This window comes from Onychomys torridus, chromosome 5, assembly GCF_903995425.1.
Source record: "Onychomys torridus chromosome 5, mOncTor1.1, whole genome shotgun sequence".
Taxonomy (NCBI): domain Eukaryota; kingdom Metazoa; phylum Chordata; class Mammalia; order Rodentia; family Cricetidae; genus Onychomys; species Onychomys torridus.
In genome coordinates this window covers 53,426,385-53,453,719 of record NC_050447.1, presented here as the reverse complement: position 1 = coordinate 53,453,719, position 27,335 = coordinate 53,426,385, and the positions used below count along the sequence as shown (strand labels likewise).

The following is a 27,335-nucleotide window of genomic DNA, read 5'->3' as shown; positions in this document are numbered from 1 at the left end:
GACATTATGTCATCTGATCATAAATAACATTGTCACATAACACTACATCTACATCTGCTGGGTGCAAGTCCCTCCACATCATCTTGTGCCATACAAACATGATGATGCGTATTCATGACTCTGAAGAAGTTTCAAACTCTATGTAGCATATATTTAAGAAGAACAGCATCATGGTACTCCATGGGATGATGCTACAGGGATACTGAACAGGCCTATTTGGTCCATGTGCAGTAAGACTCCTTAGATTCCTCTCAGCAGACTGTGGAGAAACAAAGACTGTCTAACTCAAGGCTTAAGGCTTCTGGTGAAGTATCTAGCATGTCTCCTGAGGGGCCAGATCAGTTCTTCCTGGGTACCATGCTGTCCAAAGGCAAGAGAAGCAAGAGTGTGCACTAATGAATCAGTCTGGATCTTAAAGTCAGCTGCTACAACGTCTGCTTAGGCCACTGGTCCCTGGAAGAGGTGATGACTGAAAGTGCCTCAAGTTCAAAGAAGATGTGGTAAGGTCTGGGATGTGTCTCCACACAATTCCATCCATGGAATTTCTTACCGTTGTTTTTGTTTTTCCTTTCTCTGTTTCTTCCTGCCTCCCCAACTTGAGACCTCATTTTATATGAGTGGGGGTTTGTATTGAATTTAGCACAGTGGATATCAGCATCTTTCTAATGGTCTTTTTACTGACAGCAGGTACAGGGGTGACTAACATCAGGTATAGCATTCCTAGCTTTAGTCTTAGTACAGTCCCAAGTCAGACCCCTTTGGTATTATCTAAATCACCCAGGAGGATTGCTGCACCTGGCCGTTGATTTCTCATCTACTACCTCCTGGGCAATCAGGCCACGCTGGCATCATTTGGTGAATTACTCCTTCAGGCACTGAGTTGACTTTGATCTCTCTCTTTTTTAATCTACAATTTTTGTATGTAAATTTCAAACCTTAAAAGACTGTTTCCCAGGATGGCATCCAAGAGATCTGATAGCCTGAGGATACTAAAACTATTTCTTGGAAGAGGGCTGCAACTAAAGATCAGTTTCCACATGTCCTTGGTTGTTCCTTGGCCATAGGTTTTTCTGATCAGCCCATGCTCTTGTGAAGAGACCTCAAACTCAATCCCTCTCAGTTTGAATTAACCCCCTGACTTAGCATGTTGACAGGCAGTGTAAGGCTGAATACTGACAACTCTACCCAGCTCAAATATTTTCACCATGTACTTCTATTTAAAGGTATATAAGCCAATTACATATTCATAAGGTTAAAAGACTTTTATGCTAAGGGCTTTGGTAGGACACACCTTTCAAATCTCTGTTTAGTATAAGAGGCCTCTGGTACCCCAGTGAAACCTTGTGCAAATCTGTAATAAATCATCTTTGCAGCCATGCTTCTGTGTAGTCCACTGCTTACCACGGCTCTGCACTCCCACCCCTACCTGCTGGAATTTTAATTCTCTCAGTAAAATTGATTCTACCAGTGCTGCACATTATTCTCCCTGTCTTCCATTTAGCGCGTTAGTTTGCTGACAGTAGAGTACACAGCACTTAGCAGCTGGTTTGTGGAACCATCAGTCAGGAAATTGTATGATAAATAGGAGGTAGCCAGGTTTGCTGGCACTTCCTTCTGCTTCAGCAGTTTTCGCCTGACTTTGGAGAAGTCATCATGGAGTGTTTTGTCACATCCTAGGGCAAAAGATGGCTATGGTGCTGTAACATATTACACATATATTGAGTTATGATGCACCCCAGCTGCGCTGCTCATGTGTAAAAAATAAACCTTGAGGTGGCTGATTATAACGGCTGCTGGCAACAGGGACCTTTTCTTGTCTTGTGGGTTTTCTTGGACAGCTTTGTGTCTGTGATGGAATACGCTGCTGATGCATAGAAACAACAAACCAGGATGCAGGGTGAGGCGGGCATTGGTGGACTCGGGAACGTCTTCTGAGGACTGTAGGGTCACTCCTGTCACTTCCACATGTTAGAGGAGTGCCTGTTCTGCATGTTATTCTTTATCATTTCAGGCTGTGTCGAGCATGATTCAAATCAAAAGAGGGGCTGTCTTTACCAGTTCCCCAAAAGTGGATTAGGAGGGTGATTTCTGTGAATAGCCAATGAAAACCACAGTTGTTCACATGATCTTCAACAGTTCAGAAAACCCTGTTTAAACTTAATCAATAGGAAAGCCTATGAGTTGCAAAACACTACTACAGCCAGTTGTCTTTTGGTCACATGACATCACATCTGTTAATTTTCTGTCCTTTATTTAGACCCAGTTCTGGAATTAATAACTCTTAAGTTTCCTTGAGCATAACACTTTATGTAAAAAGCGCTACAAGATGTACTTATAATTAACTTTCAAACTCACAGAACTCTTTAGACTTAACAGGTGAGGACTTCACTAAATGCCACAGTCCCTGTATTGAATATTTTCCTCCCATGACTGAAACTGCAACAAAACTTTTCTTGAAAATGACAAGATGGGAAAATGCATTCAAGATCAGCATTGTCACAGGGGAGAGACTCTGCCACTCATTTGGCATTCTTAATTTTATTAGATTAGCTGTTTGGTCCCCTTTCCTATGTATATAATCTCTGCAGCTTCATTGTACAGACTCATATAAAAGGTAATGACTTATTTTTAGGATATGGGAGGTATTCATTAAATATGGATATGTTTACATACTTCATGCCTCTGTATGTGAAACATAGTGTTGAATTTAGCCATAATTCATAGTTGCACCCAGATGGAAACAACAAAATGCACTTACTATCCCCTCATCTGGTGGATTAATGTTAACAGTACAGTCAGGAATCAAAATGTAAGAGAGTAAAACTCTTATGTTCCAACCCCAACACAGTTATGGAAGTATCACCCAAGACAGGTGCATATGAAAAGCCCTTCAGAAGTGAGCCATACTTTATGATTGTGTAATTTCCACACAAGTCTATTAAACGTGTTTCTTTAATTTCCAAGAATAATGAGGGTGGGGTAGGATGGATTGCTGCAGAGCCAAGCCTATTTTGGTGTGGAAAGGAAGGAGAGACTGCCCATAGTTGATGATCACCTGTCTTTATCCTAGTTTTTTGATTGTGATTAATGTGATTTTATTTGAAAATTAAAAGTTTCAGACACATTCAATGAGAATCTGGCAGACGTTCCAACTAGTCTCAAAGACTGTTCCATTTAGTTTCTGTTGTCTTAAGGAGGATGAATAAGATACTTCTATCAAAACTGATTAAATAAATTAGGACATTTTGGCTTTCCATAAGATAGCTTTTCATCTTAGGATTGCTGAGTTAAGTGTAACAGTGAATTGCCACATGGCTGAATAAACTTCTGCTCTAAAGTCAAACTTAGCAAGCTGAGTGATACCACATTACAGCAGAACTGGCTTACATCCTTGAGTACTAATTGTTAAAATACAGTCGATTTTTTTTTGTATGTACTTATGCAGTGTGTGAGGCGTAACAAGCGATCGGGTAACCCCACCTGATAAACTTCATGCTGCCACAGTGACACTGAGTTGATAATACCAAATTAATTCCTTCTCTGCTTCTATACTGTTCACTTTCTCCTTGGTTGATAGTACAAGATTCATTGAGTAAGTGATATTGCTCAGTTTCATAGACCTCTTGTATTATTTTCTAAGTTTTGAACATTGCTGGGTACCTAGTCAAAATGCAGTTTGGGCCACATGTATTCAGTCAGTGCAAAATCATAGTTTTTCCCTGTTAACTTTTTATTCTAAAGTATACTTAGATCTTTAAAGCAAGTTTGCAAGGGGAACCCCCTCCAAATAAAGGGAGGGAACGCAGCTTACATCCTAAAAGATATTGAGGAAAAATGCGAACTAGGAGGATCTAGAGGGGCTAAAATGAGATTCATCTGGATTCAGCAGTTTAATAGTCACCATGTCCACGTAACTTTTATTACTTGGTGTTCTTAGTTGGTGTGCGTCGTTGCTGACTCAGAGGTGTGGTTCACACACTTGCTTGCTGTACTTGGTGCCGTTTCTCAGACCTTGCTGCCTGGTTCTGTACTTTCCACTGACTGATCTGGATGCCCCAAACCTGCTGATTGAGCGTCTGTTTGACTTGACTATAAGCCTGCTAATTATAATCTTCAGAATCCTTGAAGTAACTGGGTACAATTCTAGGTTGTGGTTTCTGTGCGTGTCAGTTCCCAGGAGTGCTCTGCTGTGTCCCTCTGCTGTGACAGGTGACTGTCAGTGCTCAGTGGCAGTATTTAAGGATCATGTTCTGGCGTATTTGCTGTAATATTCCTTAGCATTGGTGCTAAATATACAGGTTTGGGTCTCCTTTATTTTATTCCTTGGAACTTGGATAAAACATTAATACAAATCCTCAGTCATACTTCTAGTTATAAAACACATTCAGATTCTCCTCAATTTGAACAGCACATCACTATATTTTAATTAAAACTTTATTTTCAGACTTGCAGAGACAACTGGTAGAAGTAAATTTGGGTAAGGAGGTTATGTCAATTTGAACACATACACAAGACCTAGAAAATGATGGACAGGATGTGAGGAAGAACAGAGGGGATGGGCTACAGTGACTGTGGTTGCCTCAGTTTCCCCAGATCTCCCTCTGTAATGATGCACAGTAGATCTGACCATCACTCTCAGTTAGGTCCATGGGCCTCTTTTGGGAAAGAGGAAGTTTGACTACCCTGGTGTTGGAACTATGGAGGCCTAACTTAGGCCAAAGAGAAAGAGAAACATGCATTTAATGTTTTAGGCTATGTATGTAATATGTGAATGTAATACCAGCAGAAACCATGGGAAGAACACCTTTAAAAATACCACGGGCATGACACTAAAACATTAATGTTATAGTGCATTCATTTAAATTTCATTTGGCAGTATAATTTTCTTTCTAGTTTCGTGTGTCCCACTTGTCTTCCCTCTGGGCAGCCTTCCTTCCTGGGTAGGAAGCTATGCTGTTCCTCTCATTCTTGCTGTTCTGGTGAGGTGTTAGGTGCATTCACAGGCTCTACTTTCTCCAGAGCAGGCATGTATTATTTGCCTAGTCATATTTCCACAGTATGTCAGTGAGCCTCTTCATTAGACTTCAACAATTATCCTAGAAATTTACTTTTATAAGGTTTTATTTTTTAATTATGTGTATGTGTGTGTCTATATGGGGCTATGTGCACATGACTCTAGGTTCCCATGGAAGCCACACAAAGGCATTCGATCCCTTGGTTCTAAGTTGTTTTCAGCTACTGGACATGGGTGTTAAGAATCAAACTCAGGTCCCTCTGCAAGAGAGCAAGTCCTCTTAATCATTGATTCATCTCTTTGGTCCCAGCTCATGAAATTCTTAAAAGATTCTGTGCAGTAAAGTTGCTTTGAATTGAAATGGTGTCTCAAAGTATTCATTTTATGTAAGGTGTACTTTCTTTCCTTTTCAGACCCTCCTCATCTTTTCCCTGCCTTCCATCCTCCTGTACCAATCGATGCCAGACATCATGAGGGCCGTTACCATTATGATCCATCTCCTATTCCTCCATTACATGTGTAAGTATTAAAACGTTACCCATTAATGAAATGGATCTAAATACTGGCTTTTATGGCTTCGGGACTCTTAATGCATGTCTTCTGGGCTTTGAAGGTGCGATAGCAGTATTAGATTTACCCTGGAAACCTAGCAAAGCTCTGTCTGCGCCTAGATTCACTGAATCAGACCCTGTGCTTTCTGAGGATGCCTGTCACATGCTTTAGCTGGCAACTGTTATCTGAATATTTTGCCGATGAGGGACAAATAGCTGAGAGTTATAAACTTGAAGGGTTAAAGTTAAACCTTAGTGGAAGTTTGCCACTTAGCATGTGTGTTTGGTTGTGATTTAGGTTTGGAGTTCTACATACTAAAATTTTTGTTACATGAAGATTCTGACCCACGGATTACAATGAATCAAAATGAAATCTTTATGGAGGATTTTCAGAGTCCCCATGGCCCATATACCAACAGTCACTTGATTGATGAGTATGTCACCCAAACAAAATGGCAAATGTGATTGAGCACATGGTTCATATAAGATAAAAGAAAAGAATGTGGTGATAAAATGTATTATAAAAGGAAAAAACTCATGGAAATAAATATTATCTCACTTGGTTTTGAGGGGAAAGGAAAAGAATCGTGGGTTTACAAACTAACAGAACATTGTTTTGCAGTACCATCCAGAAAACTGTCATAAACTATAATAATTGGACACATTCTCCAGGAGGGGCTGTTCCCTGCTAATGGCCTTGGTACACATGTAGTCATATGTAATAATCACCTCCTGTTCTGAAACATTGGAGTTAGAAAAGCACAAATAATACTTTGAAGAATAATGCTGGTTCTATAGATGCTAGATTGCATCTCTCTGACTATTAGTTACAGCTGGGTAATTATATGGTATGCTGAAGAAAAATGAAGTTGTTTTAAAATAAGTCCTCCTCTGTGAACAGAATTAATTGATATTAACAGTTCTAACTGCATGCCCAAGTACACATATAATATTTTACCAACCGTTTTTTGGATCCATCTCCCATTACTGAATTGTAATTTCAGTTCGGATTTGCCCGGCGGTAAGTAATAAATCTGCATTGAGACTTCTGTGAGCATTGCAGAAGAACGGGGGTATTTACAGAGGGAGAATACAGGAACTTGAGACTTATTCTTGTGACTTTTACTGGAATACAAGCAGGGGTTTACAATGTTCTGAAGCCTGCTAAAAATACACTCACTTAAAACCAAAGGACCAAAGGAAGTTCTGTTACACAAAAGGAAGTAGATTCATAGCTGTGAGTTTACAAGATGACACGTAACTTGCCTTGTCTTACAGAATCTTTATAATATGGATGGGACCACATGGATCTTAGAAGGGATTCTATCCTGTACCTAGATCACACAATATCTTCGAGACAAAGATGGCTAATTCCTCCCAGATTCGAGTCTTTCTGAAGAAGTAATTTAATCAGATATTCCGTGGAATCTGGGAGTTCTTCACTCTTTCAAAAACCATGTTCTAGAGAAATTTTTTTTAACTAACCTCAAATAATACGCTGAACTCTTTCTGCTGGGCGTAATTATAGTTCATCTTAGAAGTGAATTCAAATAGGAAGTTATCAATTGAAACTCTACCTATTGGTTCTCTGGCAGTAACAGCAAAGCCTCCTATAACCCCTGTTGTATATTCTAGACCTTGCTTGAGTTCCTAACAAAAGCAGTGACACAGATAAGGTTATGTCGGGCCTGGAGGAGCTGTGAGTTGACCATGGGCTTTTCCTTCAACTGTGACTCTGAGCTGGGCTTTCTAAGCTTCCCAGTACTTTCTACTTTTTCAGCCAAGTTTTAAGATACTTAACAGTAATTGACTAAATTGTTCTTGAGCAGCCTACATGTATCAAAGAGCTGTGATATAAGGCTGGTTGCCAGTTCTTAGGCTTCTGAGAGAATGTTGGGCTGTGAGTATGGAACATGGAACCTCATGTCTGTAGTTTTCTGGGATTGTTCCACTTCAGTTTGTCCTAGCACACCCCTAGGTAGATAATGAGTTTATAACATGGGCTCTCAGAGTTAGAGCAAGTCTCATCTCCCTGCTTTTGTAGCATGACACTCTTTGGCTTGTCTTCAGTGCCTTTGCAGGGGGAGCTGTGGTTCATGTTCTGTTATCCCAGAGGCCATGTCTGCTGTGTCTCATGTGTACCCATTTATTGTCATAGTTTTCTTTTTGCTTGGGATTTGTTAGGAATTGTCACTGCTCTTTGCTACTTGGTGGAAAGTTCTCAGCATATGAACAGACAGACATGTAAATGGTGTTCAGAGCACAGACGGGCTGGTCCAGTCTTTGAGGTGATGGCTGAGCTATCAGGATGTTTGAATTATCCTTTGGTTTTGCCACTCACCTGTGTTGTAGACTCAGGCAAGTTCCCAGTGGTATGGTCCTTTCACTTTATTGAAATGAAGGAATCTGCTTTGCAGGAAGGGCTCAATAACAGTCATATATGTACTCTGCAAAGGTTGTCTCTCAAAATGCATGCTTAGGATTAATGTATACTGGAACCAAGTTTCTTCTGGTCATGCTCCATGATGACCCCAGCTGCCTGTACCCTTCTAACAGGTGATAAGGGCACATCTATGATTGTTAAAGCTGAGAGTGTTGATAGCAAAGGTGACCCATATACCCAAATCTTCAAAGTAGTAACTGTAAAATAGAAAAGTATCTTTTGCAGAATTTGAATTCCAAAATGCTTGCCTTTTAATTGTCTTCTAGAAAATGAAATCAAGTGAGCTTACTAAGCTTTTAGAATGAATATTTTAATTACGAGAAGATAAAACTTGGAGGTATTCTCATTATTTTGTAAACACAATTGTTCTTTTGGTGCCAACTTTAAAACCTAAATTATAAGTCTGCAAAATAAGGGTCTGTGTTGATGGAAATGCTGACAGACCAGTGTTCAGAAGGATGGCAGGCGCTGCGGTAATTATGCTATCATATTCCATCATTAAAGATTCTATTGAAAAGGTTTATAAATTGCCTCTCTTTTTAGATAAACCACCCTATATTAAGGCATCAATGATATGGTGCAGAATTAAATTAAAATCTCATAAAATGAAATATGTTCTGTATTAGCTGTTTGACACTTAATTTGCCTCTGAATGAGTAGAGGAAATCACAAATTAACCTGCTTTTGTTTTTCCAACCATGGCTTATTAGGTGTTAGAACAACTGCAATTACAGCCTAATAATAACCAAGAAGCCTTATAAATATGTACGGAAATGTGTCAGCTTCTGCTAAAAAGCCGAGTTTGTTATAGGAAATGCCTTTAGCTTACCTCCTTGCTCTCACATTGTTAGCCACACTTTATGGATGAGCAGGGTAGCTCAAACATAGAAATCTAAATGGATTAAAATATAGTACTAGAAATAATGTCAAATTTATTAGTATTTCTTTTAGCTCAAAATCATGTATTTAAATTTAAAAGGTATAATAAATGAGTCGTGGCATAGGTACTGTCTCTGTAGGTTGTCACATTAAATTGTTTTATGAAATGAACAACTGGTGCATCATGTTTATGTCATTCAAATAGGTTAAACACTGACTGTGAGAACTCTTTCCTCATCTTGTGAGTTGTTCTAAGTAAATGCGCCGGGGCTGGTGCCTAACTGGCATTGGAATGTCTCTTTCTCTCTCAAACTGTTATCACAGATTCTATGTATAGAACATAGTGTTTTAGAGAAAACACCAAAGTCCAGGCAGCATATTACTGAACAGATTTGCTGCATCAGGGATCAACCAGACACACAGTACAGCAGTGTACGTGTGGTTTCTGTTCAGTCTTCTCTCTTTCCTAGCTTGAGTTGTTTACATCAGACTGGATCTTAGCAAAGCCTGTGGGCCTTAAAGCCCTCTAGCCTACAACTTACTACCTGTTTTAAAAAATTCTTTGAAAATGTAGACAGTTGGTCAGTTACATCTTGCTCCACTTACATTTTCAAGTGACTGTTTCTACAGCAGTGAAGAATGTACTTTTGCATTTTGAGTTTGTGTACATTTTAGGTGTTGGAACTTACTTGACCGTGGTTCTTTTTAAAAGTAGGCATGATGCATTTTTAGATACCCAAATTATAAAGTGTTTTGGATTCCAGTATGATTTCATTCACATTCATTTACAGTTGGGTGTTTTTGGGATCTATTCTGTATGTAAAACTCTTTTGAGCCAAGTTTTTCTCATTCATGAACCAGTATGAATTAGATTTTTGGACTCACCCGTGCTTTATACTGAGCTCCACAATTCATTTTCCAAAGCTGAGTCCTTAGTTACTAATCCATTGCAATAATTCAAGCCCCGCTGATCTGATCTTCCTGCCAGTGGAACTGAGCACTCTGCTTGCCTCGTGCTGTGGATGAGAACAGCACTTCACTAGGCTGCCTCTCCAGCCAGCACACGGATGCTGGGTACGCCACCTTCCACTTTACTAATTCCTTTTAGAGAAGCTGTGCTCTCTTTGCTGTCCAGTGAGAAGTGAGCACTCTCATGGTTCTTTCCTTGAGTCAAGGTGGCTTACATGGAGGCTGCCCAACTCACTGCAATCACTCTAAGAAGAGCTATTCTTTTCACAAGAAGTGAGCAGAAGTACAGGGAAGAGCATTAATATTAGCTTTGAAATAGAGTACACTAGGACAAGGAAGGTCCACCACCCCCTCCCCACCCCGTGATTAGACAGCCTTTTAGGTTTGAGAGCAGAAGTGAGCAGCAAGTTTGGAGAATGATTGCATTCATTACTTCCCAGAGAGAGAAAGTGCAAGAAAAGATACACCATTGTGGTAAATATCTAGAGAAAGAAACAGTAAGTAGATGACCGGGGCTTCTACTCTGCCTGCTAGTCTCCCTGCACCACTGAACTCAGCATCTCCTTAGTGCTAAATATGCTTATTGGGAATGCATATAATATTTCTTCAAAAGAAGCCTTCAGCCTGGCCCTTTACTTAAAACTTTATGATGGGTGCATATGCAAAATAGTGGTTTCACTTCATTCTGAGGGACTTTATCACTAAGATATGGCGATTTAGAAAAATCTTACATTTTTCTGGTTTGGAATGTTTTAATAACATAATTTAGATTGAAGAAAGAAAGGTAGTTTTTTTTGATCTTCCAGAGTTGGGGTCTACCATAGATGACTCTGAGAGTGGTAAAGTACAATAACATCAGATTACATTGAGTGCCGTAGCAACCCAACTAACCCCGCCTTCCCACCCAGAAAAAGTAAAAAACTAGATTGTAATGACATCTCTCAAGGCAAAGACTGTTTATTTCCTTGCATATGCATCGCTGAGTCTGTGCTGTAAACCCTGTAGCTCCTGAGTAATTGTTTTTAGTGATGACAGTGGACTGTTGTTTGTTAGGCTGCTGCCATTTTTCTTTTTCTTTTCATTTGTTTCATTTTATTAGAGCGTTTCCTCATGCCGACAAAGCTAGTACACTCAGGAGTGAGAAATCAAAATGCTTGATTGCTAAAATTCTATTAAAAGTTCCAGCTACAATGGCAAATGCTTCCCACAGCCAAGCTGATTCCCCCATAGTAAATCAGCTACTGTTGCAGAGATCTGTCGTCTCTTTGCAGTTGGGTACTAGTTATATTATGAATATCAGAATTTCATGGATAAAGGACAAAAGAAACAAGAGTTTTCATGGGAAAAAGAATACATAATATGACCACAGCCAATGCTGATGACTTACAATTTTAAAGGCTTTACATTATTATCTGATGTGATACTTAAAACAAACCCTATGTCAGAGGTTTTATAATTAGCCCCATTTTAAGCTTATGGACATCCAAACATGAGAATGCATACAGCTTTGGAGTGGGCCAAGCCTCTCTTTTATTTAGTTTAGGGATTAGACTCCACGGTCCTTGCTCTGCTAGAAAAAAGACCCCCTGCACTTTGTAGGCCTGGGTTTTCTATAGAAACCTGTGGGAGGGGGTGGGCATCTTATACTGGCTTCTGCAACATGCTAAGATGAACACATGGCAATCTAGAGGAGCGCTATAAAAGCCCCATACATGTACAGGTTTTCGATTTTAAAGTTTCTCTGTAGCTAGAAAACTTAGATATCAGTGTGCACTGCTGTAGAATATGAGGCTAATGGGACATTTTACAAAGCCAACCACAGGTGTGGTAGGTACACTTAATTACTTTTGACAAGTCTGCATTCAAACATGCATAAATAACCAACACTTACTTTGGTCTATCCAAAAGAATTCAAGCCTTGTTAGCTTGGTCTCAGTGTTTATTTGCCTGGAACCACCTTTCCTTAGGATACTCAAGCTTGCTTCCCAAGTCTTCCTGCTTGGATGTCTTCTAACCAGAGTTGTACTAAGACCAACCATCTAATTTAGTGTGTAGTCCCCAGGCCAGGCCTGGCCCTCCATCTGTGTTTCTCAGCACAGTTTTACTAGAACACAGTGAAATCCTGGGGAACCTAGATGTTAATGTTGCCAACCCCATTCTAAAATAGCATCCTCTCCAGCATCACTGTTCTCTGCTGTGACCATAGCTGTACATTGTAGTTTACATGAACTTTCAGCTGTTTCCATACTGTTCCTGAGTGTTTTCATTGTATGTCATCTCAGTTCAAAAAATAAGTTAAATGTTTGGTTGTAGCTTTTCAAAATAAGCAGAAAAGTTTTAGAACCTTCAGAATCAGTTTATTGCTGACCTTCACAGGCAACCCCCATCATTGGCTTGAATATGGGATTATCACCTCCTAAACCTCTAAAATTTTGATGGGTGGGCAGCATAAATTTTAATCAACCAGTACACATTTGACTTTAAGAAATGAACATGAAACAGATTGCATTCAAAGGCTATAATACTTCTACTTTGCAGTATTTCTAATGACTGAAATATTGAATCTGCTCCTCAATTGCAGAGAAAGCAGGCCCTAATTCCAGCATACATTCACAGAGCCTGAGCAGTAGCTTCTTGGAAAAAATTCCTGTGTTCTTTGTGCTGCGCTCAGCAACACGGTCCGGAGCAGATATTGACTGAGGCATTCACGGTCACTGAACCGGAAGCTGCCAACTCTGTAGAGTCTGCTGGCAAGCCTGTTGTGGGGGCCTGGGAGGTACTGGACTGTAACCGACTTTTTTCTTTGAGTACAATGCTTCCACTCATGTTAAGCCTGCCTTCAAAGAAAACAGAAATTTACTGCATTCGTTTTATTTATTTTCAAAATACAAATTCTATAAAATTTAACTTTAACAAAATTTATCCCCAGAAGAAGACACTTAGAAATGAGTTTTACAACACAAATATTGGAAGCTGAGGCCACCGATTCTATGTGTCCATCCTTCTCTTAGGTATAGGAGCGCACTTTGCACCAACCAAAGGCAGGCCATTTCCTCCAGCCGCCCAGGAGGTTCACTTAAGTCCTTTCCCCAGGAAAACAAGGGCCCGGAACACAGGGATGCCTGCCGCTCGTTCTTGTTACTGCTATGTCCCCGTACCTGCCCCCAGGGAGATTCATTCACCAGGAAAATAAAATGTTAGCAGATATGTTTCTAGTAATGGCTTGTGAACTCTTTGAATACTAAATACCAAATTAGCTAGATTTCGCCTCTTGGACAATCCAAGCGCACTAAAAGGAATGAGCAGGAAAGACTGTGTAGTGAGGTAGCCTGTTTTTACAGAACATTTGTCAGGTAACCATGCTGGAAAATTTCGATGCATAATCTTTGCCATTTTTGTTTTGCATACTAGAGCAGGTATTGGCATCCTTACACTGCAGTTTCCTTGGGACTTAGTTGAAATAGTGACAGTGCACCAAATTTTAAAACTGGAGGAACACAGAGAAACAACCACCACAAACTCTGAAGTTGACAAAACCTCAAGTACGAAACTAGCTCTAGTGATCCCTCACCCCTCTCTGCTTACTTAAAAGAATTTTGTCTTTAACTTAAAGAATGTATGAGTTGTTTGAGACTCCAGCATGTTTAGATTACATTCACTCCCCTTGCCTAACTACCTAGATCCACCCCCAATCAACTTTGTTGTCCCTCCTCCCCAAGACCAATTTGTGCTGCCTAGGATGTGTGGTTGATTTACCAGGAGCTACACTCTTAAAGAAAACCATGTCTCTGTCTCTCAGCATCTAACAATTGCTGGTAGGTAGCTCCACAGCAAGGGTGGGCTTATGTGCCCAGCTGTTCTCTCCTTGCTGGGATTTCGTCTGGTTTGGGCCTGCACAGGTTTTGGTATGCTGTTGCAAATGCTATGGGTTCATATGTACAGCTGTCCTGCTTTGTCCAGAAGACACCGTTACCTTGTAATCAATCATCCATTGGCTCTGCTTTCACTCTTTCTATGCCTGTTTGTACACTGATCTTTGAATCTTAGATGAGGCAGGGGAAGGCAGGGGAGGATATATATGTTCTCCTTAGTACTGAGCATTCTAAAGTCTCTTATTCTCTACAAGATGGCCAGTTGTGGGTCTCTATGTTAAATACCATTTACTGCAAAGAGAAGCTTCTCAGATGAGGGTTGAGAGATGAATTGATCTCTGGGTGTAATGGTAAGTCATTAGGAGTCAGTTTCATGCTATGTCTGTTTAGCAGCATAATAGTAGTTAGGCTGTCCCCTAGGCTCTCCCTGTGACTTGTTTGGCCATAGGTTCTTAGCATGATGATGTTCCTGGTATGGGTTTCATCTTGTGGAGTGGGATTTTAATCATAAGCTCCACAATGTTTGTGCCCCTATTGCACCAGTGGGCAGGGCAGGCCAATCATTATTACAGATTACAGGAGTGTGATTGATGCTTACTTTTCTCCTCCAGTAGCTTGTATTTTACCTTCAGGCTATGATATGAAAACTAACCAGTATTGAGCCTTCTCTGTGACCCGAATCCTCTTTCCTTTTTGTCTACATAGCAGAAGAAAAAAGCTTGAAGGCCAGGAGCTGCCTTAGAGCATGAAGGTGCATTTTTAGGAAAGCAAATTGTACAGACCTGTGGCCCAGAGCCACAAACTGCCTATAATCCACTGACCTAATGTTATGGATTAAGTGGCATCTCAGATGTTTGAAAGTACTTGAAACTTTGTCATACAACTAGAGGGACAGAGTCATAACACCAAGTTCTTACTTGGGACTGTTACAAGAACACAAGCTTAGCTTCAGTCTAAAGACCTGAGCAAACACTGGAGTGAATCACATGTACCTCTGCAGTAAGAGGAATTGTCTTTATTTTTAAAGAAAATCATATAATGTATTTTGTTGATATCTTTCTTATCCCTCTGCTCTTCCCAGATACCCCACAACTTCATGTTCTTTCTCTCTCTCTCAAAAGGAAAGAAGAAAGAAAAAAGCCCACCTAGCACAAACCAAAGCAAACAAAAAAGCACATTAAACAAACAAACAAGCAAAAACAACCCGATGACTGTTTTGTGTTGGCCAACTACTGCTAGGCAGGAGGCTTGCCCTGGAGTGTGTTATATATCTAGCATCACTCCATTGGGGAAAACTGATGATCTCTCTCCCTGCAGGTATCAATTGCAAATGGCTTCTTGGTTAGGGGTAGGACTTTGTGCCCACTTCTCCCTGCTGGGGTTTTGTCTGGCTAAGCTTCTTGCTATTGATGGGAATTAACAGAGAGACCCTCAGCTGAACAATGCCTGAAGAGTGAGAAACTTTGGAACACTGAGTCCTAAATGGGATGTCTTTATCACAGCCCTCCCCTCAAGGCTCAGGGATCTATGTGGAAGAAGAGAGGAAAGATAATTAGAGCCAGAGGTGGTGATGATTCCCAAGAAATGGTGTTTTCCAGACACAGCAGGACTGATGCACATGCAGACCCACGGAAAGTGGGACCCATGAACTTTTAAAGGTGTTTTAGAAGGGTCCTCTATAGAAGGTCCTTCACTGCTAGGCCCCCACCTATAACTTGTTTCTAAGGTGCCTGGTGCCCTGATTTGAGCCACTGCAGGTAGCAAGGGCTTAGTTTACAGGAGTTTTATGTCTATGAATATATGCATCTTTTACTTCCTGGGAGTTAGACACTAAAGGAGAGTCATACTTTCATTGAAATGCATTCTAATAATATTTAAAACTGCTAAATGCTTAAGGGAATAAACAGTATGTCACATTGTGGAGTTTGGGAGGAGAGATCTACATAAATGATTTCCCCCACTGACAATAGAAATCACTGAAACTTGTTACTGTAATTTATGTTGCACATGAGGAAAGACCTGCTAGCTTTCAATAAACTGCTTTTGACTGATAAACTAAACCCTAGCTCCTCCATAGAACAAATTGCCTATATTTCTAGCCTGAAATGTTCTCAGCATGCACTGTAAACATCTGGGGGAATTTCCAGGAACAGGTTTACAAACCTAAGTCATAACAGGAGATTTGACTTCTCTTGAGTACTCTGATTCTTTACATCTTCTGCTGGGGCTACACCATTGAACTTAAACTTAGGTTAGATTATATCAGTGTTATGTGACCTTCCATTTTAGGTTGCTGTCTTATATGTCATCCATCAGTGTATTAACACTATTCACACACACACATACACACACACACACACACACACACACACACACACACAGTATGCCCACTCAAAGCCTGCAGTCTTCCATTTTAGTGGAAGTAGTCAGGAAAAGTAAAGAGGTCAGCTTGAAGTTTTTTAATCTTGTTTAAATGACCATACTCTGGCCTCCTCTGATTTCGGTTTTTAGGTCTGTAGTAGTACATGCAAAGTTCCCCCAACTCAAGATTCTTGGGGAATAGATGGATTGTGGGACTAAAAGCAGTGAAGGCCTGCTTCATGAAGGTGCTCTGTGCCTTGGTGCATGTCATTCACCTCTGCAAAAGTAACACAGTTGTGGATTTTATACATTCTCTGCAAGTCCTAGAACATTTCAGGAGTGGCTGCTCATTCGTGAAAGGTAGGCAACAGGCTGTAGGGATCTGACCTGGCTGGCTTCTTCATGTGCACGCTTTTGTGATTTACTTCTGTGACCTGAAGAGAATGTCCATTTCATCATAATGAACTTGAGCTGAGTTCTCCACCTTTGCATCCTTCAGCCTAGACAGAGACTTGGGTTGTGTGGGTCTGTTTGCTGCTTCTGTTTGTGGGGAGGAGACATTTGCTTTGAAAGAAGGAGAGGCTGAATGGGAAGGAAAAGCAGAGTGCAGTCCCTCCCCCATTATGTCGTGGGAGGGAATCTCCTTCCTAGGTCTATTTGCTTTGCAAGGGTCTTCTTTGATGCAGTCTTTTTGTGGGCACCCACTGAAGTCTCAGTGTACTCAAGCTTTAGAAAAGGCCATTGGCCAGTCTTTGTTTTCTTTGTTGAACTGTTTATTTTGCTTTCTTCCCACGAGGTTCCCTGGCCCTGCTCTGACAACGCTTTTCTGCATGAATTACATTCCTCAGAGCCACAAGTCTCCTAGTTCTTCCAGTCCATTTGACTCTGGCTTATGTGTTCAGTCTATAGCTTCCATCTGCCTGAGGTCTTTGCCAAGCAGAATACTTGCTAAGTGGCTCTAACATGGAGACCTAAAGACATTTTTTAAATGTCATTAGTAAGAAGAGTCGAGATTCATTCAAGTTGGTAACCTGGCCATTCTGCAGTCATTAAATCAGTGAAGGAAGGACTGCTGAGCTGTTTCCTTTTCTTTGAGTGTGGAGAAGGCAAGTGAGGACAGCTAGCGCAGGTTGGTCTCTTCATGTCCAATTAGGAAGTGTCAGCTGTGCCATGGGGGTGCACATCCATTCCATTTAAGTGAAAGCTGCATCTGAACTATCTCATTCCTGTTTCTGAATTTTAGACATTTACATTTGTAAATCCTGTCATTATCATTTGCAAAAGTACAATGTCTTCTGTGTAGAAATAACAAAAGCAAGTAGTATTCAGATGTCTCAGCTGTGGCTGTTGCTTTTTCTTCTGTGTATTTTATGTTTTTAACTTTTTGAAGCATAGTTTATAGCTAGAATAGAGAATATCTCCCAAATTCAAAATTATGCTTTTAAACTTCCATTAATAAAGAGCAGATTATTGATTTTTGAATACATTATACCTTATTGCAGGTGTCAGCAACATAATTATACAGTTTGCAAAATTTAGCTGTTTTAAGAGCAAATTTCTGGGAAAGAAGAGTGGGAACACATATGATTAAGATACATTATATACATTAGTATATATGCATATTATATACATTAGTATATATGCATATTATATACATATGATTATTTTCAAAGTATAAAATTTTTTAAAATTTTCTGAAAATTAATTGGGGAATGAGAACAGAAGTATTCCAAGTGATAGCAGATGAATATTCATAGTGAAAGAGGGTTTTCAGGTCTCTGTGTGGTGAAATGTGATGTGTTTCTTATAAAATTTTTGTTGGCAGATTAAACCTAAATTCCAGACAATTCAGCTTAAAAATACATCTATTTATCTATCTACCCATCCATTTGTCTGTCTGTTTGTCTGTCTATCTGTCTACCTATCTATCTACCGACCTACCTACCTATTTATTATTTGTCTATATGCATGTGTGCAGAACATGCCATACGTATGTATGTCGAATGATAACTTGGACTAGGCACTGTCCTTTCACTGGGTAGGCTCTGGGATGCAGACGCAGGATGTCAGGCTTGGCTGTAGGCAGCTTCTCTAGCTGAGCCATCCCATTGACCTCAATTGGTTTTGTTGGTTTGTTTTAACCTGTGATTTTTTGTTGTTGTTTGTTTGTTTGCTTGGTTATTGTTACTTGCACATGCACAGGAATCTTGATTTTCCTCAAGCTCATGAAGTTTATAGTACCAAACTAGGAGCCTACATTTATCAGTCCTGCACCTAGAAATAGTTCTCTCCTGGAATTTCCAAGACAGAAGATTTTGTCAGGAAAGGCTGAACATACTGATGGAACCAGTACAGATCTATTTCTATTCAGATCTTTCTTGAAGAGGCTTTCATAGTAACCCAGGAGCTGCTGCTTTTGCCTCCTCCTCCTCCTCCTCCTCCTCCCCCCCCCCGGCTCCTCCTCCCCCCCTCCTCCCCCCCTCCTTCCCCCTCCGCCTCCTCCTTCCTCTTCCTCCTTTCCCTCTTTCTCCTTTCCTCTCCCCCCTCCTCCTCCTCCCTCCCTCCTCCTCCTCCTCCTCCTCTCTCTTTTTCTAGGCTTGATTTGAACTAGGCTTGTGGTATCTGAGCATTAAGAGTTCCCTAAATGGCTGAGTATTCTCAGGGCACAGGCTTCAGTGACAGTAAAAGTGATCCAGACAACAACTCTGAGGTTCAATTGGTTTTGCCCAGCAGAGGTACATCCTGCTTCCGGTGAGCACTGATATTAGGTTTCCGGTGAGCTAAAACACAGCACCTGATGATACTCCATGTGTGTCACAGGTAATGATCCTTGGGCACAGGCCTCACTGGAGAATTACTGCCTCCAAGAATAGGCCCTCTCTACCTGACCGTATATTTGCTACATAGTCTCCAGTAATGTTGCTTTCCTGGGTTTCAGCATGTAATTCTAGAAAATTAAGCCCAAGGATTCTGATTATCCTGTCTTACCAGTGTTTCACCAGGTGTCCCTGGCTGACCTGGAACTCACTATGAACACCAAGGAGATCCACCGGTCTCTTGCCTTCTGAGGGCCAGGGTTAGAGGTGTGTGGCACCATGCTAGGCTAGTTATTCCTCTCAGACCATCAGCCTTCGCTGTTCATGGTAGCAGAGCCTGAGCCAGGTTCCATTCTCAGCTCTGCCACAAGTTAACAGGATCTTTGAGCATTTCCCTGACCTTTGTTTTCAGCTGCAAAAGCCCTGGAGAATGGGCTGTTAATGGCAGTGTCTGTGTTTGCTCATTGTTTTTCTGTTTGTTTGGTTTTGTTTTTCCTTTTGTGCAGACACACTGAAAGGGATTCTGGAAACAAGACTCTACCCTGTGCATGCTCTTCCATGAGCCATAGGTTTCTGTCAGATTACTTAATCTCTCCAACTCTGCTCACTACCCCATCCCATTTTCTATCTAGGAATCAATGGCGGCCACGCCTAGAACACCTACCACAGTGTCTCGGAGCACAGAGATTTGGCAAAGAGCGGATTACCCCATATATACCTAATCCCCAACTTAACTCACGTGTCTGAGGTTCTGCTTCTTTCCCGCCATCCTTGAACAACTCTGAAACTGGGGTGTATTTTATAATCTGTAGTGCTTTTTTTTGGGGGGGGGGGTCTTTATTGGTGAAGTGGTACCTGTGAGGAAGCTTCAGGTGTCTCTTAATAAAATTATTTTGTTTTCATTTCCTTTTCTTTGGACGTGGACCATAGTGATAAAAGCTTTTAAAATAAAACCTTTTAATAACAAAAGCAAAACCTGAAAGTGAGACAGAAGTCTTTCTCAAAATCCTGCACCTTTAAAATCATGCCACTTTAGAGTTGGAAATGGTGCGCTTGTTTGTCTTTAGCAGAAACAGAAAGAAAAAAAGCTTCTCTGTCTCTTCTCCACACTAAGATCTCAGCTCCTGTTTCCCAAATTTCACAATAGTGAACCTTCTTGGAAAACTGCAAAGTTAAAAATGTCAGGAGAATGTTTTCACAATGCTTCTGCTGCCTACATCTTAGAAAATGAAAAACGAGGCCTCCTCAGCCTGGCAGGGGTAGAGCAAAAAGCGTGTGCTGCGGGCTGGCTGAGCATGTATTTGTGAAGATGCATAGCCCAAGCTCCGAGAGGGTAAGGCTTCATGATTAATGGTGTTTATTCTTGACAGAAGCCTCCTTTATTTATCTGCAATACAGCTTAGTGATTTTATCAGGCACCTGAATGAAAAATATTCAGTCATACCAATATTGCAGTGTAAATTGAGTAGAGTCACTTTTTATTATATCTTTCTGCCTTATCATCTGCACAGTAATTTTCTAGCAGAGGTTTGATATGGAAAGGCTGGATTTAGTCGTACTTGACACAAAGCCTCTTCAATTTCCTCTAAAAGTTCAGGCTTAGAAGTGTGTGTGTGTGTGTGTGTGTGTGTGTGTGTGTGTGTGTGTTATAAACACCTCTCTTCTATCCAAGCAGTTTGAGGATTTGGAAGAATAAAGATAGAGATAAAATGTACAAACCTGGACAGAAAAACCTGTTAATATGAGAATATGCAGTAGCCGGAAGCTCACTGGGAGAACTCCTGTGTTGTGTGAGCTTCTGTCCTTAGCGCTAGAGCTTTGTTTGGCTGTATGGCCTGACTCATCTAATCAATCACTATCAAACCTCATCAGCATAAACCTGGCCCCCTCATTTCTTCTGGAAATAGCATCAAAGTGGAGGAGGAGAGTGCCCAGAGAGGACATCAGTGGCTGCAAAGATGGCAGTACTGTCCCAGGGATGAAGAAAGGAAAAAGGAGACTCATTTTTCTGATGAATGATGAAGCCTTACTTTTCTGGCTCAGAATTCCACATCCACCTGTCATTGCTGTGAACATCTACCCTCTAAGTCTAAAAGTGGGCTCAATGTGAAGTCAAGATGAATTTCTTGGACTCTAACATTGCGTTTTTAATCATTGACTCATACCTAATAGTGACTTTTCAAGAAAAAAATCTAAAATTATTGATTCTGAGATTTTAGAAACATCTGCTTATCTAAAACTGTCTAACCATCCAGGTAAATGTACAAGTATGGGTTGATTCCTCTTCTTACTGCTTTTTTTAATTTTGAATTTCATACAATATATTTTTTGTTATATTCTTTCCCACCCTGCAAGTCTTCCCAGAGCCTCCCTGCTCCCTACCCACCCAACTTTACTCTCTGTCTTAAAACAAAAAAAGAAAGAAAGAAGCCACTAAGAAGCAGGGAGTTCGGTTTCGGTTGGCAAGTGTTCCTGAGCATGGAGCATAGTACACCTACACCGGAGTGTGGCTGCTGTGCCCAGTGTCATGTCATTGAAGAGAACCTAGGTTTCCTTTGTTCCAAAAGCTATTTGTAAATAGTCTCTTGGTTAGGGGTGAGACTGTGCCCACTTCCCTTCCTTTATGCTGGGATTTTTGTCTGGTTTGAGCTTCTGTAGGTCTTGTGCATGTTGTCACAGTCTTTGTTGGTTCATGTGTATATCATTGCTGTTGAGTCTGGAGAATGTGTACTTAAGAGTCATTTCCTCCTTATAGTTTGGGGATATCATGGCTCAAACTCACATTTTCTACACAATATGAAGGATAGGTTTCTTCATTATTAGGAGGATGTGGAATCTAGACATATGTTGGAAGTTTGCCAGTGTGGTTAGCTCTTACCTGGGACTTGGCTGTTTGCTGAACATGACTTTTTAAACATCAAAATGTTTATATTTTTATGTATATTTTCTTTTGGACCCTGGGTATTATTTTGCCTTTTTTATATTCTAAATAGATCTTCCTACAGACATATACTGAATATTTATTGAACATACTCTCAGTTCCTCTTATCCTCATCCCTCTCTAGTCTCACCCTGCTCCACCTTGTTCGTCTACTTTGTTGTCTAGACAGTCTTTCTTTGCCCCCGCCTGTGTGTGTGTGTGTGTGTGTGTGTGTGTGTGTGTGTGTGTGTGTGTGTTACTACGTATCACCAGCGAGTACTCTGGAGAAACAGTTCAGGATACAGGCATAGATAAGAACCCCAGGTGCTCAAGAAAATTTTCTACTGTTATTTTGTTGAAAATGCATTAAGTCTTTAGAATGAATTCCTTTCCCTTTTTTGATGCCCCCAATTCTTAGATTTTTGTCTTTTCATAGTGTTCTGTCTATCTTGAAATTAGTATTCATTTTTATTATTAGTTCATCTTTTCTTTGTTTGAATGTTATAGTTCCTCACCTTGTCTTTAGTCTCCAGTATTCTGTCCTGTCTTTGGTGCATTCCATGGCACCTTCTATTTTATTTAATGTGGTTTTTGTTTATATTTTTTCAATTTGTCTTCTTTCCAGTGTTTATACCTCTCTAGAGTTGATCTTTCATATCTTACACTGTCTTTCTTACTTCCTTAGCTGTTTGCGGTGTGTTGGGATTCATTCAGAACTTTGTATTTTCTGTGATGTTTTTGAAACACCCTTGCTCACCCTTTGAGCACTTCAGGATTGAATATAGTTTACTGGAGGCCATTGCCTCAGGATTGGTAGTTTTGCATGGTCGTGCTGCCCAATTTTTCATTCGCTTGTATCTTTATATGGAAAGTTGAAGATCTGGAGTTAGATGACTAATTGGCTGTATTTATTCTTTAAAAGCTTATTCCTTTGTTAATTTATTTTAAATCACCCTGAACGTTGCTCTGTTCAGTAGGGATCAGGCTGTTGCAGAGTTGAGGTATTGTTTTGCTGTGCCAGAGAGGCAGTTGGGACTCCAAACTCCACACCTATATCACTGCGATTAAAGCATTGTCTGCAAAGACAATCACCATGAAAGGCAAGCCGGGAATGACCAGACAGTAAGAGTCAGAACGTTCGTCATCTCATGAGCACCCGTAATTTTAGGGGGCAAAGGAGCACTAAAAGTACCTACCGGTTGCACTAATGTATTATTTGTGGTGGATATGTGTGGAAATGGAAGCGGGGAGGCAGTACCAACAGTAGCAACCGAGAAACTTCGGGTCAGACTGATGGTGCTGGCTTTAAAGAAAAAGTGGAGGAGACAATACACTGAAGAGGAAATGGAAGAGGGGGAGGTGAGGCAGCCTTTGCTGGAGGTTGACTGAAGAGAATTAAATGAAGAATGCCATCCCTGGTTCTCCAGAGGCTTAGCTGCAAAGGTAATGCATACCTCATTAAGTAACCTGTGTTTTCTAGGGTAGAGGAAAACGAAATGGGAAGGAGCAAGAACACATAGGTGAGTGTTCAGAGCGTGAAGGACTGGCTTCCTGTTTGTTGCATGACTCCTTCTCCTCAGTAGTTCTGCTCTGGCATCTGGACCTTCCTTTGGAACATCTGGTCACAGCCAAGATTCTAAGCAGCTCTTAGTGTCACAGAGTCACATAAGCACAGGGCCAGCACCAACAGCTAGAGACCAGTGGTGTGGCCAGCATCTGAAACCCCACCTGTGAAGTGCTGTCTTCTGACTGGGGTCTTTTTGGTTTTGTTATTGTTTTGTTTTTTTTGTTTTTGTTTGTTTTTTGATTTGTTTGTTACCAATACTGAAGAGGCCCTTTTGTAAAAATTATATTTGTGTTTTAATTTTACATATCAGCCATGGGTTCCCCTGTCCTCCCCCCTCCCACCCCCATCCCCACCTTCCCCCCAGCCCCTCCCCTCCATTCCCATCTCCTCCAAGGCCAAGACTCCCCTGGGGATTCATTTAAACCTGGTGGATTCAGTACAGGCAGGTCCAGTCCCCTCCTTCCAGGCTGAGCAAAGTGTCCCTGTGTAAGCCCAAGGTTCCAAACAGCCAGCTCATGCACTAAGAACAGGTCCGGGTCCCACTGCCTGGGAGCCTCCCAAACAGTTCAAGCTATTCAATTGTCTCACTTATCCAGAGGGCCTGTTCCCGCTGGGGGCTCCACAGCCTTTGGGTCATAATTCATGTGCTTCCATTCATTTGGCTATTTGTCCCTGTGCTTTTTCCAATCTTGGTCTCAACAATTCACATTCTGACAGTCCCTCCTCTTTCTCGACAGTTGGACTCCTGGAGCTCCACCTGGGGTCTTTTTGAAACGGTTTCCTTCAGTTGTTCCAAGCTGAGTCTGCTTCTTCTGATGGCCACAGCTCAACCCTGTTCCAAGCCATTCAGTCCCCTCTGTCACCAGTACCTTACTCCAGGACTCAGGGATCTGCTCTGTGCCCTGCCCATGCCACTGGGGCCAGGTGACTGTGTTACACACTCAGCAGGGGTCGTTTTGAAATGGTTCCACAGCTGTTTCATGAATGAAAGCACAGCATACCCACCCCTTGCTGGATTCTCCTTTTTCTATACTCTTTATGATACCCATGAATAGGGCTACTGTACAGATCTCTCTAGCCTGTCTGTCATGAGCTGTGTCTCCTAGAGTTGGCTGACTGGAGCTCTTTTTCTCTGTCCTCTAGAGGCTAGACTCTGGATTTTCTCTCCTACAAAAATTCTGTTCTTTATTGCTATTAAAGATAGACATATTCATATGTGATTGAATTTTTCTCATCGCCATTGCCCATTATTATACCTGGAGATTCTGGAACACTATGCCTTGTTGACCATCTTCCTCTCATTTTGCCCATTTGAATATTATTTTTGATATGGATTTAGAAATTTATCAAATTTTAGAAAATAGAAACTGTGGAATGAGGGGACAGTTGTAACAAAAATTATTTAAAATTCTTGCTTATTTTTAAAGAAAAACAGTTCTAGGACTGGAGAGATGGCTTGGTAGTTAAGAGCACTCACTGACTGCTCTTCCAAAGAACTCTAATTCAATTCCAAGCACCTATATGGTGTCTCACAACCACCTGACTCTTGCTTCTGGCTACTGAAAGCACATTCTTGATACACACACACACACACACACACACACACACACACACACACACACATATGCTGGCAAAACACCCATACACATAAAATAAAATAAAATAAAATATTTATTTAGAAAGTGCCCTCTTTTAAAAATGAAAAGGAAGTTGTTGAACTAAAATTAGGAAATAACTATGCCTACTTCAGGAAACACAAATTAAGTTTTACTAAGGCTGAATCAAAGCACTATGAAAGAGGTGAGATGTGGGGGCTCCTAGAGAATGCCAAGGGTGTTCTGTTTTCACTAGTTCTCTCCATATTTGTGCCTTCTGTTTCTGAAATTCCAAAACATAAAGTAGATGCTTTCCCACGTAAACAGACCATCTGTTTTAAATGTCTACTGAAGTGTATCCTTTATTGTTGCTTGTAATCTCTTACTATACCACACTTGCTTGGTTTCAGGCCTCCACTGGGAGGGTGGTTCTGGAATGTATTCCCTGCAACTAAGAAGGAAAGCCTGTGATTTCTTTGTAAAAATTAAACTATTGCCTGTTTTACCCATTGAGGTCATATAGTAGTAGAGTAAAACAAAGTTTAAAAATCTCATTCACTCAGTAAAAGATCATGAGTCCAAGATTTTTCTCTGTGTCTGGAGATACCCAGAAATGCACAGGCCAAGGGGAGTAGGACATTGAGGGAAAGAAGCTCCTCCGACTTTGTCTAGATTGGCCTCCATATGGGGACTTAGATACCCCCATACGAGGATGGAAAATCCATAGGGAAAGAATGGGTATTCAAAAAGAGCAATCTATTCGTTCTGGAAAGGAGGAGAGAAAAGGGCAGTGTCTGTACACTGTTAACCTAGACTGCTGGGAAGGCTCCTCAGAAACAGCAGAGATGCCCTAGATTCCAGCAGTGGAAAGCAGCTCATACCCTTCAGTTCACAGTTCTAGGCTAGGAAAGGGCTTACAGTTAACAGCATACTCCTCAGCTACTCAGTGGCCACTGTGTATAATTGAAATATGTCTCTGTGGACTTTATCACAGAAGTGGAACACAATGATTGATTATCATACTTCTTATATACTAATATATATTTATGTAATATAAAATGCATTATGTATTAAAGTACATTTTGTTTGTTTGTTTTGAGGCAGGGTCTCTCTATGTAGCCCTGGCTATCCTGAAACTCACTGTTTTTTTAATATATTGTTTTAGCATTTTTTTTTGTTGTTATTGTTGTTGCTCTGATAAAATACCTTGAAATGGTTTGTTCTGGCTCACAATTCCAGAGTATAGCCCATCATGGCAGGATAATCAATGAAGCAGCTTGCTATTTAGCATCCAGGAAGAGGGGGGCAGGGTTATGTCTCTAACACTTTAGACTTTTGTGTGTGTGTGTGTGTGTGTGTGTGTGTGTGTTTACATTTAATTACTTATTGTATTATTGTGTGTGTGTGCACACACCAATGCAAGCATATGTTGTGGTGCACATTTGGAGGTGAAAGGACAAATGGTGCCAGTCACAGTGGGCGGGTCTTGCCTCCTCAATTTACACAATTAAGATGATTCCCTAAAGACATGCTCAGAGACCTGTCCCCTAGATGATTCTGTATTCTGTCTAGTTGACGATTAACACTAACCATTACGTTAGCTATGTTGCTGGTTACACAGTACATTTTTTAAGAGAAAAAGAAGAAAAATTCTATTTTATTACACATTGCAAAAATGGGAGCTTTTGTATAGGGTATTGATACTCCATTTGTTTGAAAGTTGGACTTCTTAATGTCATAGTTTTGAGTGTAAAATGCATCTATGGTAATATTCAGAACTTGTCATTTAGAGACGATTTTGCCACCTGTCATCTAAATGAGGCCTGCTGGCTTACCCCCAGCTTTTCCTTTCCCACCCCTGTTTCTAAAGTGTCAGAGGGCAGGCCAGATGTCTAAGGTAGTGAAGGTGCAGGGCACCAAACGTGATTGCTGGAGTCCAGTAACCATCCCTGGAACCTCTGTGGTGGGAGGAGAGAACCAACTCCTCCAAGTTGTCCTCTGACTTTCATGTGTGTACCATGATGTATGCTTACATGTACATGTGTGTGCTCACACAAAATATAAACTTTGTAATTAAATATAGAATTAAATCTGAAGAGTTAGATTTATTCAACGTTTTGTTATTGTTAAATGATTAAGTAGGCAGGAAGAACTATGAGCTCTCCATTATCTCCTAAGCACTTAATTGAGCCAGTAGTGTGTTCTGTAAAAGCTTTTTCACTAAAAAAAAGAAGCACTGTACATCACAGTTGACTGGATGGACTTTTATTTAATTTTTCAACCTTGGAATTTTAATCTGTTAACAGAGATAATTGCAGTGACTTTTTCATCATATTGGTCTTAGCAGT

The 27,335-nt window shown here is 40.7% G+C and overlaps 1 protein-coding gene across 3 annotated transcripts in view; it reads left to right on the top strand.

Annotated features, from left to right (window-relative positions):
• Positions 1–27,335, top strand: part of Gli3 (GLI family zinc finger 3) — a 268,430-nt gene that overhangs the window by 146,659 nt on the left and 94,436 nt on the right. For all 3 annotated transcript variants that reach the window (XM_036187579.1, XM_036187580.1, XM_036187581.1), the window contains one exon: positions 5,428–5,533. In XM_036187579.1, the coding sequence (XP_036043472.1) occupies positions 5,428–5,533 (106 nt within the window). The remainder of the gene's footprint in view (positions 1–5,427; positions 5,534–27,335) is intronic.